Source organism: Cygnus olor, chromosome 2, assembly GCF_009769625.2.
Source record: "Cygnus olor isolate bCygOlo1 chromosome 2, bCygOlo1.pri.v2, whole genome shotgun sequence".
In the NCBI taxonomy this organism is placed as follows: Eukaryota; Metazoa; Chordata; class Aves; order Anseriformes; family Anatidae; genus Cygnus; species Cygnus olor.
This window is the reverse complement of record NC_049170.1, coordinates 37,436,162-37,454,038: the sequence shown is the minus strand read 5'-3', so window position 1 is coordinate 37,454,038 and position 17,877 is coordinate 37,436,162. Positions and strand designations below refer to the sequence as shown.

Genomic DNA, 17,877 nt, shown 5'->3' with positions numbered 1-17,877 from the left:
TGATATTTAGAAACACTGAGCTTGATTCAGTGCAGCAATTCTTGCCTCACTGTCTCTATTCAGAGCCCAATTTCAGATGCTGTAGCAGAGAACCTGAAAAATCTTGTATTGGGCAAACGTGGGCCAATGACACCTTGCAGAGAGCAGCAGGTGAAGTCAGGATTGGAATAAATCATAAAACAAATAGAGTATGCCTTGAGACTCTTCCACTGCTAACTGTTCATTGCATGATTTTTGTTACCCATCTTACTAACAGAAGATATAGCTATCATCTTCAGAAAAGATTTCTAATGAGAATTGAGAGAGCTTTTCCAATTAGTTGGAGGCATTTTAAGCAGTTGATGGCTGTATTTAATTTGGGATGTTTTTACTTTTCATGGGGTATATGCAAATATATTTTTCTTACACTACTTTCTACCATATGTATAATCTCAGAGATTCATGGTAGCACTCATCTTCTCAATCTCGTTTGCCCTTGGACTTCCAATAAAATACAACCATAAAACAAGAGCAAGATGTTTTTCTCCATAAACTTTTGCTTGGACTCCCCTCCAGAGTGCATTTCAATGTACCATGTTGCTTTCTGATGCTAGATACTCTCTGTAATAAATTTTCTTAATGTTTCCACCACAAACAGGAACCCTCATTTCCTGCATGACCAGCCTGATGAGTCATGAGACTCCTGCTTTATGAAGCATTCACTTAATTGAAATTTCCTTACATACGAAGAAATGGTAGGAAAATTCTGTGAAGAATCCTCTTTATTGAGAGTGTCTGTGGTCCTTTGCAGACAGGAGCAGGTTCTGCCTGCTCAGAGGTGGCAGGCATGCATCAGTACATAACGTGGCCCTGAAGTAGTTCACTTGCAAGAAGATCTTAGGTTTGTCTCTTAGAATGGCATTATCAGCATAGAATAGGTAAATGTGTGAGATTTTTTAATTAAAAAGATACAAAGCTAGCTTATAACATTTCTTGCCACTGAACATGGCAGAGTTCAGTGAGATTTTTTTTTTAAAGGAGTAGATAGAGTTTAGCACTACCGTATGGGAATATTTGGGGGTTATTTTAGTAAAGAGTTAAGTTCTTCATAACAAGAATATTCATGTTAAGGATCTGAAGGGGATGAGAAGAAACTTTGCTGCAGGGAGTACAGGGAAGCTTTCCCTATAGGAAAGTTTCTTCTACTTCTTAAAGGAACTGCTAAGAAACTCTTTGTTTCATGGATCTGAAGCACGCTTTAGAGACCTAATTCTTCTGACTGTTGTGGAAGTTTGCGGCAAGTTGTGTCTGTATACTGTTAAGAGTATCCACCAGCTGCTCAAAGATTTAACTTTGCAATATAGTAGTTATTTACTGTTACTTAACTTTATTACAGTTGTAGGTTTCCTGTTCGTTAGTGTGGAATGTTTTTCAAGCATGTCATCTGTAATGAATAATCAGATCGCTTATTTCCTTTCAATGTGGCTTAGAGAGTGAATCATGTTTTTCAGCCTCAATATAAAGTGCGTCCACATGGTGTTGAGTTCCTCTTCTGCTGCAGAAACATATTCAGAATGTTTTAAACACAAACCCATCTAATTAGGACTCTTCCTTCAGAATCAGAACCCTTGAGGACAGAACCTCGCAAGTCCAAAGAGAAATAAACCTTTGCTTTATGTTGGCAATGCTGTTTTTAGTCTACGCAAATGAGATTTTCAAAAGAATTGAATTATCACCTTTATTGGAGGAATATAAACAAACCTCCAACAGAGTTACAGGATAATCTGACTAATGTCAACAGATTGCTGCTTGGCATGGTGCGTTCTGTGGATGGTAGCTCTCCAAAGGTACTGCTGCATAGGTTAGGACTTTCTTTTTAAATGAAAAATATGTTTACAAATAAAAAGAAATATTCTTTAGAGACTTAGTATGAATTAATAAGAGAATTAATGGTAGTATGGTGTACTACTCACACTAATATATTCTGCTTCTCATCAGGTCTAGTAAGCTTGCCTAGCACTATGCTAATGTGGTTATAATGTTTGCTAAACTGGGCAAACAAGCTTCGATATCTACATGGCAGTGCTTCTACCCTATTGGTTGTACACTCTATTTGTTTTACAGTAATTGGGGATTTGACAGACAAGTTTTGTTCTGGTCATTGTTATTCTTTAAACATTGAGAAATTGGCATCGGTTTAGAGAGTCATGAATAATTAGATCAAATTCAAATGCATTTCAAGAATCCTGTGTTTGAATCTCCACTGTGATTCTTGTTAGTGATAATGATTTTATAGATGATGTCTGATTTGTCATAGTACTTTTAGTGATTGTAACCTTACTAAAGTTTGTAGCCTTCAGAGAGTATTGGAAGTTTTGCATTTCCTGCTGCTTTTACAAAACAAACTTACAGCAAGGTCTTGAATAGTTCCAGCTAACTGGGGTTACTCCTGGAACTCGCTGTGCCTGTCATGCACAGGGCTGGTATGTGAGAACAGAACATCCCTACTCAAAGAGCAGAGAGAAGAAAAAAAACTCTGTAGACTTAATGTGTATTAACATCCGACATCGACACAGTCCTTAAAGAATGCATTGCTGGTAATAGCAAGAGAGGATTTGAATTTACTGATTATTTATAGTAACTTTCCAGGAGAAAACTCTGTATGTATATGCAGAGTACCTTTGAACAAAAACAATTTTCTCTGCTCTGTAAGTGGTTAAAGCTGCCTCACATACTAGTGGAATATCTAATGAACCGTCAGTAATCAGTCCCTTAAATCTACTCCAGCAAAGGTTGGATGTATATCAAAAACATGAAGGAGAAAGTGTCATTTTCTTGCTGCACTTAGTGGGGAGGGCTATCCCAGAAATGCCTGAGGAGGAGGGTTCCTGTGGGGCTGTCAGGAGGCAGCCAGGCCTGGGGAGCCTCACACTGGTGTCAGGTCAGAGGGCAAGTGGACTGGATGTTCCCTTTGAAATGAGGCTGAAGAGCATGTCCAAAGTTCACATATAGGGTCTATATGTTCTTTTTTTCAGTCTTGAATAAGGTCCTATTTGATTACAATCCTTCCTAATCATGGTTTTCATCCCCTTTGAGGGATGGGGCATCCCAGCTTCTCTGAGCAGCGTGCTCCAGTGCCTCACTGCCCTCAGAGTGAACAGTTTCTTCCTCATGTCTAACCCAAACCTACCCTCTCTTATCTTAAAGCTGTTACCCCTTGTCCTTTCCCTATACCCCTGGACAAAGAGTCCCTCCCCAGCTTTCCTGTAGGCCCCCTTCAGGTACTGGAAGGCCGCTATATGGTCTTCCCAGAGCCTTCTCTTTTCCAGGCTGAACAACCCCAGCTCCCTCAGCCTGTCTTCATAGGAGAGGTTCTCCAGCCCTTTGATCACCCTCGTGGCCTTGTCCTGGACTCACCCTAACAGGTCATACTTTAGATGAGATACATCCTGTGTTTACAATTTAACTTTGTGTTGGCTGAGATTGTCTGAGTGTTATAAGCTACCTTGAGCCAGTATTCAGGCGTAGTGCAGGGGTCTCTTACCAGAGCGACTTTGCCCGTCGCTGCTAGGTGACTTTACTTGACAAAGCCATTTAACTTAACATGCACAAGCAAAATGTCATAACTTACTCTGAGAAGAGGTATTAACGGTGAACATGCAACCTGAAAATCACACGTTTTTTTTTTGTCACCAAGACAATGCAGTTAACAAGGTGAAGACCTGATTTACATCAGACGCATACAGGGTTGTCATGCTAACGTTGGCCTTCGCAATGAAAAAGGCAGAAACCCCAGCTTTTCTGAACAAAAGTGTCATTGGCCTGGACATAATGTGGTGGATTTAAACTGGGATGGAGATGTGCATACCTTACCTAGTGTGGTGTGATCTTTCCCCGGAGCATAAACAGAGACTGTATTGTACTGTTTTCTCTCTTGGCATATTTTCTTATTTGTGTCCTCAAATATTACAGATAGATTACAGGGTGAGATGAGGCATTCACTATCCCTTACTCAGCCTGCTGTATGAGCGCAGGCTCTGTTACATAATGTGCTTCACAAAGACTGTTCTCATGATGGAAATTCCATCTTTTTCACATACTGCTTTATTTTTTTTCAAAACCAGTTTGAGTTTTATTGTATTTTATTGTATTTTTCTTACCAGCAACTACAGTCCAATTAAAAGCTGATAATTTTTTTCCACTATACATTCCAGGTAGATGTTTACAAATAATATATTTAGCATTTGGGAAGGGGAAAGCCAAGGAAAAGTATTTTGTCATGAGATTATCATGTCTTTTTAAAAACAAACAAACAAACAAACAAAAAAACACATAGTTTTGAACTCTTTAGACGTTTGTGTTTTGGGGGGGTGGTTTTTAATTTCAATGTTGTTTTTTTATTTTTAATTTTTTTTTGTAATCATCTAATATTTTAACAAACAGTCTTGGCCCTAAGAGTTGCTCTGTTTTAATTCCTGATTTAATCCCAAATGTCTCAGCTGTACCATTAGATCAAGTTCACCTTAGCAAAAGGAGAGAATAGCTCTTTATTCATTCCATGTATTGAGCAAGAATTTACTGGCAGTTTTTAGTGTTGAATGGGACCAAATTCTTGATGGTTGAAACTTGAAGTGAAAGGTTTTGTGAAGGGCTCACAAAACCTGTTCAAAGGTCTTTATTTGATACCCAAATGGATGGTTGACTTCACTCACAACAAATTCTAGCTTTTATAATTTGGGCAAAAGAAGTTATGTGTACAATTTTATAGAATAGAGACCTAGGTTCAGCTTCTCCTATGAGCTACGCTTGTTCCACAAATGAGTTTGAAAACCTAAGTAGCAAGAATTACAGAAGTGACGGGAGCATTACAAAACCTGCATGGAACATGCAGGTGAAAGCATATGAGAAGTTGCATATTTCCAAAAAGCACTCTGACTTAGTGCTTTCAAAACACAAAAATTATAGAGAGGCATTTTTGTGATGAATTGCTTGTAAGTGGAAAGATAGAGAGATGTTTGTTGTTTTCAAAATGTGTCTCCTGAAATACTTGAATATAAGTCAGTATTTTTGCTTTAATAAATAAAGATGTCTACTAGAAAACTCCTAAGCCCTTTTGTCCTCATGTGTTGCTAATGATAATTTTTGACCTTTAGGAGTAATAAATTAAAAAAAAAAAAAAGAAAAGAAAAACAAAAAGCCTCCTTTTGTCGTTGGTAGACAGGAATGAGCCAAGTGAAAAAGAAATGCTGTATTCCACAAAATTTATGCTGTTTTCTTAATAACATTTTTGTGAAGATTTATTAAATACTTCAAAAAGGCCTTCTTGAAAACAAGGCATGTTCATGAGCTGAATCTCAGTTTTTAAATGTCTTAACCACATTAAACTATTTTTTTGGAGTTTATTTAAACAAGAAATTTTTACTCTTGTTTTGTGACTGAGAGTTTAGCTGGCCGTGGTGTCCTGCTATCATAATCACAGATCAGGTTGAATCTTAATAGCTGTTCTTTATGCAAGACGGGACTTGCTTTTTTTTGTGTGTGTTACCTTTGATGCCTCTGCTGTACAGTCACGTTTGAACCGTTTTGTGTCATCAGATCAGTTTAATGCTTCTGTTGTAAAGCATGTAACATTTGAAGAGTAAGTTTTTTGAAAAGATGTCCAAAATACTGTTACTTAACAATATTGTTCTGAACTTCAGAACTCACTGGATCTGAGCTACCTTACGCTTTTAAAAAAGGAATTTTTAATAAGATCTGGTTGAATATAAATGAATGTTCCAATATAATGTATATGAATGCCTGAATATTTTTTTCTTCACAAACCTAGTTTTAATGATTCCTACCAGGTTATTCTTACTGTGCAGATGCTTTGGAAAGGAACCAAACTTTGAATGCACATTTTTGTTTATCAGATTTTGTGAATGAATTGTGTGTAATGGTTTGGTGAGGATAGGTTTTTTGATTAGATTTGTTATTTGAGTGAAATAAAATAATCCTTAGCTGAATGGGAAGTAAACTATTTTTCATGCATTTTTAGTGCTGCTCTGTGAACTTGTACTTCAAATTCAGTTCCAGAAGTTCCATTAAAAAATGTCTGGGGGCATTAGGTTAAATGAGGATTTATCTGGGATTGCAGAGTATGTCCGGACAGCAAAGCCATGCAACATGAATTTTTTTCCCCCATCTCCCACTTGTCTTTGTATCCTTGTGATGTGGAATGGGGTGCAGAAAGCAGCATAGATCTTCTTGTAGATAAAGGTAAAACCCAAATGTTTGACCAACACTTTTTCTTTAAGAGTTCAGTTACACTTCAGGTTTTGTGCAAGGGAAGAAACGTGATTGCCTGGTCTGTTCCAGTAGCCAGAAAAAAAGGGGATGGCCATTCTGATACAAAGTGCGTTGCAGTCGATCGCTCTTGTTACAGTCTCTAAGACTAGAGAGTTTAGAGTGCCTTTATACTTTTTTTCCCTGAAACTCAACACATCAGGCACTTCAGTGTCTCAGGGAAGGAGATTTCCTGACCCATGTCCATCCGTTGTTGTTCTCATCTCTGATTTGAGAGACGAGGCCTCATGCATGTCCACCAGAGCATACATCATGGCAGCCTCCTCATGGCCTGCTGGTGCTGGCACACCAGCCTCATGTCGCACCTTTGAGACTTTGGAAATGCCCAACTCTGCCTGTGTTCTATGGGGAGACCTGCCTGAAGAAAGTACTGGTACCTGCTGCCACCAGCCTCTGCTGCCCAGGCATGGGTCAGGCCATTTCCAGAGCTACCTACCTAAATGTTGTTTTCCTCGTGGAGGAAGTGTGGTGGATGCAGCCAAAATATTTCTGTAGCCCAAATTCTTAGCCTTTTATCACTTCCATTAGTGACTAAATCAGAATAGATCAGGTCAATTTCTGTAACTTTTAATGCCGCTCAGTGTAGATTTGTCCCTTTTTCACCCAGTTGGCCAGGCCCATGTCTCTAGAACATCTGATTATTGCTAATGTAATGAACAAAAGGGTAAGATTCCTCTTTAAATTTTGTGATTGCTTAGAAGTCAAGATTTGCTCTGTCCTAAGAGATGGCGTAAAGAGGATATGTCCTGAAATGTACTGCTTAGTGATAAAGCCAGATTATAGAAAAATTAGAATTGGGTTTTCAGAAATGTACCTTTTGAATGAAATACAAGTGTTTATGAAAATAGTACCGTGAGCTAATTGTTCAAGCAATTAATGGAGTTTGTATGGCAAATCTAGTCTTTTCACACTATGATGGTATCTATCACCTGGCTTCAAACAATACTTTATGGTTAGCTATGTAATGCATATGATTCTTGTGGCTAACATAAAGTAGTATGCTTTCATTCTGTTTTTAAGCATGCAGAAGGCAGACCTTTATTGTAGCTTGTTAGGCATTCTCACTGTATTGAAGCTACATTTTAAGTTTGAAATATGAGGAGAAAATATAGTTCTGCTTCTAAAAATGGTGTTAGCCAAAATCAGTTAGAAAATTATTTTTATGACAATGTCGAGTTTTGTATTGTAACTGCAATATCAATGTCAGAATAATTTAAGGAATGGTATTTTGAAAACTGAGTTAAGAAATACTGAAAAAATCCAAAGAAATACCAGATAAATTACATTTAGGGTAGGGAAAGGAAATTAAGTTACTTGTTACAGATTTGTAGGTTTTGAAAACCTAATACTTAATCTTTTTCTTCTATTTTCAGTTGACAATATTTGTCAGCTGACTAATTTTCAAGTTCTAATAAGTTATTTGTTTTTAAGGTACCACTTTGTTGTTGGACATGCTCCCAAAGAGTTAGTGGCCCCAATTACAGATTTATGCACCTAAACTAAGCTCTGTGTAGTTTAAAGTTCAAACATAAAGGCCAAATACAGGGTGTTCTTTTTTGGGTGGAGGAACAAAAGGTTATTTAAAATAGAGTTATTCTGCCTTAAAAAATGATGATCAAAAAGCTGTATTTGACAAAATTTGCAAATAAAATATAGTGTCCTAGTGAATCTCAAGTGCAGCACTGGTGACTTGGCACTGGTGGAGACCCCTGTGGTACTTGACACTATCAAAGAATTGCAGATATTTTGTAACTGTGTTCTTAAACATTATCTGTGGACCTAGGAGTTAGCACAAGCCATACTGGTTGAGTAGACCCCTCTCACTAACCTAATGGGAGTTACTGTTGGTCATTTGCTGAGATAGAACCCACACAGGGATAAATTGTATCTCAAATGATACTTCTTTAAAACAGCAACAACAAAGTGTATTTGAATGCTGCCTATTTAATTTAGCCTTAGATTTGTCCATTGTTTTGCTCCCTTAAGTATGTATTGAAACAGCCAAAGTCTACTCTTTTACATGACACAAAGGAGGCATTACCCTTCTTCCAGGTTTGTTGAAGATGAGTGGAGTTATAAAGAAGTTCTTAACACTGCTGTTCTTGTCATTTTTATCCCAGATTTGGTTTTAATGAGGTCATTTTAGGAGTTTCTCATGCTGTAATCCATATAGAAACTCCTGTGTAGATAAAATGTTTGAGAACCTTGGGAAATAGAAGGAAGTACTACAAATGGAATGATTATATGTTTTTATGTAACTTAATCCAAAGGTGCATAAAAATATGATAATGGGAGAGTTTTGTGACATAGAATCGTCATTCTGAACATTGATTCCTTAAGGAGATTTTTTATTGCTTTTTAGTTTGACTGTGTTGACCAATATCAGGAATTAAAGTTTGGAGTGGAGGAATATAGAACCACAGAATCATTAAGGTTGGAAAAGGCCTCCAAGATCATCTGGTCCAACCATCCCCCTACCACCACTGTCACCCACTAAACCATGTCCCTAAGCACCACATCCAACCTTTCCTTGAACACCCCCAGGGACGGTGACTCCACCACCTCCCTGGGCAACCCATCCCAATGCCTGACTGCTCTTTCTGAGAAGAAATATCTCCTCATTTCCAACCTGAACCTCCCCTGGTGCAACTTGAGGCCATTCCCTCTAGTCCTATCACTGGTTACCTGTGAGAAAGAGGCCGACCCCCAGCTTCCCACACCTTCCTTTCAGGTAGTTGTAGAGAGCCATGAGGTCTCCCCTGAGCCTTCTCTTCTCCAGACCAAACAACCCCAGTTCCCTCAGCCCCTCCTCACAGGACTTGTGTTCCAGGCCCTTCACCAGCTTTGTAGCCCTGCTCTGGACACGCTCCAGGGCCTCGATGTCCTTCTTGTAGTGAGGGGCCCCAAACTGAACACAGTACTCAAGGTGCGGCCTCACCAAAGCTGAGTACAGGGGACAATCACCTCCCTGGTCCTGCTGGCTACACTATTCCTGATATAAGCCAGGATGCTGCTGGCCTTCTTGACCACCTGGACATGCTACTGGCTCACGTTCAGGCGAGTGTCAACCAACAACCAATTAAAATGTAAGTTTATAGTTTCTACTTTGGGACAGGAACTTTTATGTACAAAACTCCTTTTTTGAAATGTTTGTTTTAGTGTCTTTTAGGTTGAAACAGAAGCAACAGTAGGGCAGTTGTGGGCTGTTGTTTACATTAGTATGATGTATCAGTGCTACAAATGCCTGCTTACAAAGTTGCTTCTTAAAACTAAAATCTTTATTAGTTTTATCTACTGTAATGCTCTCAAAGGTTTTCTTTTTCTATTTGCTGAAGAAAGTTGTTCATCAAATGATTAGTCTTTTTAAATAAAAGTAGTTGATCTGTATAGCAGTATTTTAATAGCATACAAAAAAAACCACACACTTTTCTTTAATTTTATCCTGAAATTCACTTCAAGTGGAACAAGACTAGAATTTTCTTTTTAAAGGAAGCTGACTTGTGCATACTAATGAAAGCTTGCTGAAGGCAGATTTTCTGATTTTGTAAGAGGGTCTAAAAATCAGGTCTTTACTAAAATAAAAACTTTCCCACACAGAAGTTAATTTGTTAATTAAAAAAAAAAAGTCACAGCTGTGAAACTAGGGGAAAAGTCAGGGCTTCTGCCAAAGCAAGCTCAGCCTGCAGAATACTTGCTGTTGACCCAGACCCTGCCTGGGTTTGGGGACAGTTGAAATACCAGGCTCTGGAGCTGGCCCAGGAGATGACAAGCTGGGAGCACCCCAGCAGAACTAGGAGTCGAGTTTTTAGTGTTTTCAAACAGTGCTGCCACAGAGCAGCAACCTGAAATATTTGCATGACTGGGAACACGTAGCTTGGAAACGTGGGAGCACTCGAGTGAAAACATATCTGAGCTGTTTTCATGTTTGTGCCTCGGTGGCTTCAGAATGCTCAACTGTTCCCATTATCAGAGGTTGGATTTGGGGGAAAGGGGACTGGAATTTATCAGAAATTTGGATCATCAATGTTTCAGAAAAATATACTTGGGATTTAGTGGTTGGCATTTCTCTAAACAAAAACAGCTCATTTCTCTCCTGTTTTATTCAAATCAGACTGGTTACTTTTATGACTTTTGTCACTACGATGTTGAAAACAAAAAAAAGGCAACCTCACACCAAATATGGTGAAAATTTTAATAAGACATTTTGTCCTTTAAGTGAGGTATGTGGCTTTTGCTGGAATTCTTGAGAGAAACAATACTTCTCTATGGAATACCTTCTCTACAGAAGGATATATTCATGACCCATCTTGTTTCCTCTAGTTGTGCAATGAAGTTGCAGACAGTAAAATACTGTACTCATTTTTTGGTTGAAAGGTCTGCATTTATTAAACTGTGGGCTATATTTCTTAAACTGTGGGTAATTTGATAATTTAGCATTAGCAAACAGGCTTAAATGAGGTTGCAAATTATTAGCTAGCTGTACTAGCTTAACATCTGCAGATTGGAGGAACAAAGACCGCATTTAATTGCTGGCTACTGTTTCGTTAGTTTTTCCCTTGTGCTTCCTTTTTTTTTTTAATCTCTCTGGATGAGAGATGTCTTTTTCTTTTTTTGTCATATTTTGTAACCTGCAGTTGAGACATCCTGGCATGACGTGGTGTTAATGATAAATAAGTAGTATTGATTCTGTACTCAGGGTCAGGAGTGTACTGCTCAGTTTTGAATTACTTGTGTGTAATTCAGAAAATGTAGTTAGGAAACATTGATAATATGGTGACTGTGTAATCTGGACATTTTCTGAACAGGGACAAAATGGTGAAGATAGTTTAGGAGGAATTTTCTTCTCGCATGCTGCTAGTCCTGTTAACCCTCAAGTAGGAATTCAGTGATTAAGGTGATTTTGGCAAGGGAGAGGAAGTTTTTTCACAAAAATGTCATTTAAAATGTGCATTAAATTTACCATAGTTGTCAACAACGGTTGAATTAATAGAAATGTCTTGCTGCTTCTCATCTTGATTCCTCCTCCCTTGCCCTCACAGTGTACTTGACGCTCTACTAGAAAGATCTGGAAACCTAGACAGAGCTTAAGCCAGGATGCTTGTGGTGGTTGGTTTCTTTTGTAATTTTTCAGCAGCCTTACCCCAAAGAGTAAATTGGATGATTCTTATTCATTTCTATCATTCAGTATGACCTGAAAGTGATCTTATTTTTCTGTCTGAACTATAAGCTGGTGAAGGGAAATTGACACCAATGCTGCAAGTTTTGAGAAATATTTTCTTCCAGTCTTTCATAAGTGAATGTTATCTTCATCAACAAACATTGTGCATGCCTAAATTCTCTCGTGCCTAAATACTCATGCCTAAATACTCGTGCCTTCAGGACACTAGATCAGCCTGAACTAAACAACAGTGCTGAGTGTTTCCTGCAAAATGAACTGCATCTCTACCTCCTCTTTGCTCACCTGCAGTAAACAAAACAGCTGAAATTTCAGTATTTCTGCCTCTGCTCACTCCCGTTTCTTTTCTATTTTGAGAATAACTGCTGAAATTAACCTTAAACTGTCCAAAGAAAATGTTTCTCACTAATTGTTGCACATGGAGTTGAAGCGTCTTTTTTTTTAACTGTGTAGGACAGTCTCAAGTTCATGTTTCTGGAGACAAGTGAATGGTGACTTCTAACTGATGGGTTTATCTTCAGGTGCAATGAGTATCTGTCAATCCGTGTATGTCAGGAGAACATGCTAGCTGACTGTAGGTGTGTAACAGAGCTCCTTAGGGAGGAGTGTGCTTGTCTCAACAAATGTGGCTAACATCTTTAGAGTAACAATGTTTTCTAAAATGTAGAATGTACGGTATTTGGAAGATGCACTTTTATGCAGTGTTTTTTCATTACTCATGCAGAATGCTAAAACATACTTTTTTGTTTTAAATAAAACCTTTTTTCCCCCCTCTTACCACAGGATAATGAGAAAAGGACCCCTTTACATGCTGCTGCCTATCTGGGAGATGCAGAAATTATTGAACTACTTATTTTATCTGGTATGTTCTGTTCCTGTTAATGGAAAAAAATTACCTCTATGCACATCCAAAGAAATATTTATGTACATCTTAGTTTATGTAGTTTTTATTGAGATATTTAATGTACTAGAAACTAAAGAAACTTATATTGAAATTTTGGTTTCCACTCTTATCAGTGTTACGATACTATGTAGTTGTGCTCTGAAGTATTTTTTGTAGAAAGCTATCTCAGTTTTATCTCTTTTTATTTCTAGCTTGATCAGCTTTAGGTAGTTCAACACTAGTTTAAAGAAGTAATAATGTATATGTTATAGGTAGATGTCAGCAGCATTGTTTTGGTCTTAAATTGGCCTTCAGAAAAATGATTAAAGCGAATGCAGAAGATGGAATCCAAAGTTGGTGACAATATTATTATTCTTAATAATCTTTTGCTGTTGGCTTAAATGCACAGAACGAAGATACGATCAGCTGGGATTTTAAAAATTGTTTGTCTTATTTTCTGTTTATTTGTACTAAGACAAAGGGCAAGTTCTCTAAGACAGTTCATTTTAGTCTTTAAAAAAAAGTGGGGGGTGGGGGGGGAAAGAACCAAGAAACCAAACCAAAACCTGAAAGCAGAAATTCATTATTGAGGTACTGAGTTGATTATCTTTGATCTTAGACAAACCTACCCATCAGATGGCTTGAGGTTAAATTCATGATATGGAACTGCTTTAAGGTTAGATAGAAGGATGAAAGCTCGTCACAGTCCCATGATGGTACACAATACTTGTGCAGAGGTGGCTATTTTTCCCCGCTCATTGCAACCTTTAATAGCAAATTTTCCTTTAAGGAAATGTCACTGTAAAGATATAGGAGTCACTTCCAGATTTTCAATTGAAATTGCCAGGCACAATTTAATTTGTTTATAGTTTACCAAAATACAATATTTTCAGTTTATATTACATGTAGTTATATATATGATTATAATTAATATCACATTATGTACATCTATATGTATTTACCATGGAAATATTCCATAATGAAAATTGTTTTGACCACGTGAGAAAAAATTGCCCAGAAAATTTCAACTGTATTTCTGAGAAGGTGGGTCAGAAAAGCATGCTGTTTGTCCCTGTCCAGAGGAAAAAAAAAAAAAGTTCTGGTGACTCTTAAGAATATAGAATGACCCTTTTCTTCTGAAAAGGGAGCAGGGATTTGGCAGAGAGATTTCTTTTTGTTTGGGTTTTCACAGTAATGGAAAAAAAAAAAGCCAAATTACAAACTTTGTGAAGTTGTAGTCAGCTGCCTCTGGGACTGAAGCTTCTGACTGGTTTGGGTGAACTGAGTCCAGTTCCCAGAACTGTGACTGAAAAGAAAATCCCTCTCTCCTTCTCTCAGGCAAAGGGCTAATGAAAGGAGAAACATCCTTATTCAGATACTAATGCAGCAAGACCCCGATTGGATGATGGTAGTAGAAGAAAGGTTAGTCATGCTATTTGGGCACATAGCCTGGGAATAAGTGTAAGAAAAATTGGAGAACAAAGGAGGGAAGTGAAGAACTAAGAGTTAAGACTGTACAACTAGTCCCAAGTTGAATTGGTGCATGGAGGAGAGGATGCAGGGTGCTGCTGTGTCTGGAGATTTTTCAGGAAGACTGGGAGACGTTGATACGTCTCAGATGAACTGTAGGTAATGAAAATCACGATTTACTTAAAACAACGTATTACAAAACAACATCTTAAATAGCTGTAGAGTCACAAGCTTTGAACCCTGTGGAATGTCTCTGCAATATCAGCCTAACCTGGCTGTGCTTCTGCATTAAGCTGCAGGCTTGAATTACGTATTTGGGGCTTTCTGTGGAAGCAGTGCCTCATGAATTGCACAAGGAGAGGCTGCTCTGGGAATGAATCAGGGTGGTACAGTGAAGGAGGCACATGTGCCAGTTATTGCTGCATTTGTAAGTGAGTGAAGAGGGTCATTAATTGCAGGATGAGAGAGTGATGTCTGCATGGTAAGGCTGCTCAATATGAAAGGCGCTGTGCTTGGGCTTTGATCTATATATTTCCCGTTTGCAATCTGGGATTTTAGGCAAGCAGCTTAAACCAGACTCTTTTTAAAAAGTAGTCGCTAATTTAGTCTTCATTTCTGAATGCGGGATTTGAGATCTTGTAGTTTGTGGAATGTGAGTGCTTACAGCTGTATCTGAAGAACTGCACCAGCTACACTTCTCTGAGAGATTGGGTCTAGGTCCCTCAGTGCACAAGCCAAGATTTTTCTTCTGGCTTCCATCTCTTAATTGGAACTTAATTGGAACCACTTAACGGATCTTATTCTCTCCATTTCCTAAAGATACAGAAAATTAATCTGTTGTGATTCAGCTGGAGATCAAATCTGCCCTTGGGGACAGATTTAGGTTACATTTTGTTATAATACATGAACGTTAAGGAGCAAATAAAGTACATCTGTTACCACAGTAAAGTTTGAAGAAAGTTTGCCATGTTGCAAGGCCTCTTTTTGAACAAAGAGTAGGTAGTTAAATAATACCTATGAATAGCAATCTCCTTTGTGCAGTAAATTTGGATGTAAACATTGTGTGGCTCATAATTGACCCATTGTAATATATTTGCACAGGGGATTGAATTAAGCATTGTGGACTGCTTTCATACTGGCATTTCTCACCATGCGAGAGCTTGACTTTGCAACTCGTAATGTCTTCTCCTGTAGTTTTGCTGGTATGTTTAGGAACCATTTTGAAGTTATACTGCTAAGCAAGCTATCCTCAACTTTTTTATTCTTCCTTCCAATTGATCATCAAAATTGCCAAAGTCAATATTAATCTTTCCACTACTCAGTGGCTCTTATCTGACTCTTTCTCATCATCCACTATTCTTAGTTAAAGCATGCATTGTACATTACCTAGACATAAATTTTTAAATTTTTATTGGAGTTTCATTTGTATCCCTCTCAGTGGGTCCACATTGCTTTCAAGTAAGCATTTTGAATCATAAATTGCTGTTACAATATCTTTATATCACTTTACTATAGACCTAAGCAACCCATATCGTGTTTATGAAGGTAAAACTCATTGAGCCTATTTGCAGACTTCTAGGAAGTAAGTCTTCAGTCTTACAAGCATATTCATTTTGGTTTTGAATTCTTGAGTGAGTTATTTTCCCACCAGCCTTCGGGGTTGCTCTGTGATCTCTCTTCTTGTAGGTTTTTCGCTGGGCAAGGATCATGAAGGTGACAGTTTATGAACAGCAAATAAAATTGATTTGGTGGCTCCTGTCTGGGGCTTGACATTTAGATTTTTTTTGTTTGACTGATTTTTGTTTTTTAATCTTGAGGCAGCGCTTCAGTGAGTTTACTAATAAACTTGTCCCCTAAAGATGTGAATGTTTTACAAGCAAATTCTCTTAACACTATGCTCTCTTGAAGTCTGGATGTTCAAATCATCTCTCTTCTTTAGATTGCAGTTAGATACACTATTAACATTACCTAAATTTGTTAGATAAGGAGGTGAACAGTAAATATGAGGCGTAAAGATGCTTGTTTATAGTTTACAGAATGATGGAACAAAAGATCACATGGAACAAAAGATCACTTAAAATTTTAGAAGCGTTTTTTTTCATATTCCGCTGTAAAGAGTCATAACATCCATCAAAGTTGTATTATTACAGTGTGTAATGCGCAACTTGGTGTCCTGATACAAAAGTATATCTATTTACTTTGCTTAATTGCATTGAATTTAATTGTGTAAATATTTGATAACAAACTACTGAGAAGTTGAAAAGCAACATAATTCAGACTTGTGTAACTGGATGTCAAGATCCAACTTTTTGTTCTTTCAAAGAAGTCCTGATAAAGACTCAAACTCTTCTTTCAGCTAAGTCCTGCAGGGGACTGTTATGATGGGGCTTATTCTGTTTTAAAAATCTTCTTTTTTCCTTTTTTTTTTTTTTTTTTTTTGTCCCAAACTCTTTTTTTTTAAATGCTATCAGAGTAGTTCCTGCAGGCAGGTGAGATGTGAGGAGCAGGATGGATTAGTATTAGTACGATCCCAGATTGTGTTCCCTTGATTAGTAACTTTTTTCATGTTTTCTTTAACATAACATGCAGACTGTTATTGCTTTCACTGAAATTAGCAGACCTCATGAAAAGAAACATGAGCTATGTTGTTTACTTTCAAGTAGGATTAGTTACTGTTATTGCATTGATACATGAATACTAACATAACACATTTCTGTTTGTTTAACCCAAAATTTTCACTGCATGGAGCTCAGCATACATAAATGTGTGGTCTAAATCTCATTAAGGTTTGGAAGCCTGCAAGTATTTGTTGTGTTTTCTTCTGGGTCAGCTGTACTGCGTAATAATCGTCCTGATGCTGGAAAACTATCATTAATGTAACAACATAGACTTTGTAGGATAGCAAAAAGCCTTCGACATTGCTCCACTCAAGCTGGGTTTCTTTCAGCTAATTCTCAAGCCACGCAAGTATTAAAAGTCCATGCAATGGCAACCAAACAGTTGAGCTGTTGAAAGGCTATCGCTGCGAAAATACCAGTGGAATGAAGCTTCCTTTGTTTGGGTTGCAAACGTCCCCATGTGCAAAGGCCTGTGGTTTCACTGGCACTCCTTTTACACTGGCTGTATCTTTTGTTCCCTTCCTCTTCCTTCCTTCAACAATGTGAGCAACAGTTTTCTTTTTAGAGCCGCCTTCACTGCCCTCTGGCAGCAGTTGCTGTGTAGAAGGTAGCTGAAGGAAGCAGCTCTAACTTTTTATGAGAGACACCAACTCTCATAACTTACGAAAAAGTACAAATGTTCATTAGCTCAGGGGGTCTGAGAAACTTGTGCTGCTCTTGGAAGCTCTAGGATTTAATGTCTGAGAGGTGGCAACAACTATTTACGCAAGAGAAATTCTGGAGGATAACTTTGACTTGATTGTGCTTATCTTCCAGTATTTCTCCATGTTTTTTTTTGTTTGTTTGTTTTTGTTTTGTAACAGTAAAAATAAAAGTAGGTGTTGAAGCATAATTGCGGCTGATCAAAAGACATTCCAGTCCTATCCCTCTCAATTTTTATAGATTATACTATACTATAGATTTATACTATTATAGATCCCCTATTACACATTTAGCTTCTACGTAGGTAGAAGCTGTCTCCCAAGGTCTTACTCATGATTTTTGCAGCAATAATTTTCCAAGTTTCCAGTTTTTCAATAGGAAGTTAGCTTATATTTCACTAATTGTTCAAATTGTCATTTGAAGTCATCTTCTACTTTACAAGTTTTTTTCTGCATCTCCCCTTGAATATTCACATATTTTTCTAGCTGAGGAAAAGGTTTTTTTCATCTGTTCATTCCACTGCAACAATTTCTGCCTGCTGCTTTTAACTATTTCCATGGTCCTAGATAAAAAGTGGATCAGTCTAAAAGGAAAAAACTTCCAGAACTAATACAAGCCCTCAGGAAAGTAGTTAAATAGAATCTAATCACAGTGTGGACTATTGGTTATTCTTAGTGATTTGTACCTGGGAACTTCCTAATTCT

General features: G+C 37.7%; 1 protein-coding gene across 5 annotated transcripts in view; it reads left to right on the top strand.

Moving 5' to 3' along the window:
- The window catches only part of ANKRD28 (ankyrin repeat domain 28), a 119,173-nt gene that overhangs the window by 50,392 nt on the left and 50,904 nt on the right, over window positions 1-17,877 (top strand). For 3 of the 5 annotated variants that reach the window (XM_040549628.1, XM_040549629.1, XM_040549627.1), the window contains exon 3: window positions 12,284-12,362. The exons of 1 other annotated variant lie outside the window; for it this stretch is intronic. In XM_040549628.1, coding sequence (XP_040405562.1) covers window positions 12,284-12,362 — 79 coding nt within the window. Of the gene's footprint in view, window positions 1-12,283; window positions 12,363-13,780; window positions 13,806-17,877 lie in introns of those variants that run through there. One more of the 5 variants, XM_040549631.1, reaches the window with a different exon arrangement.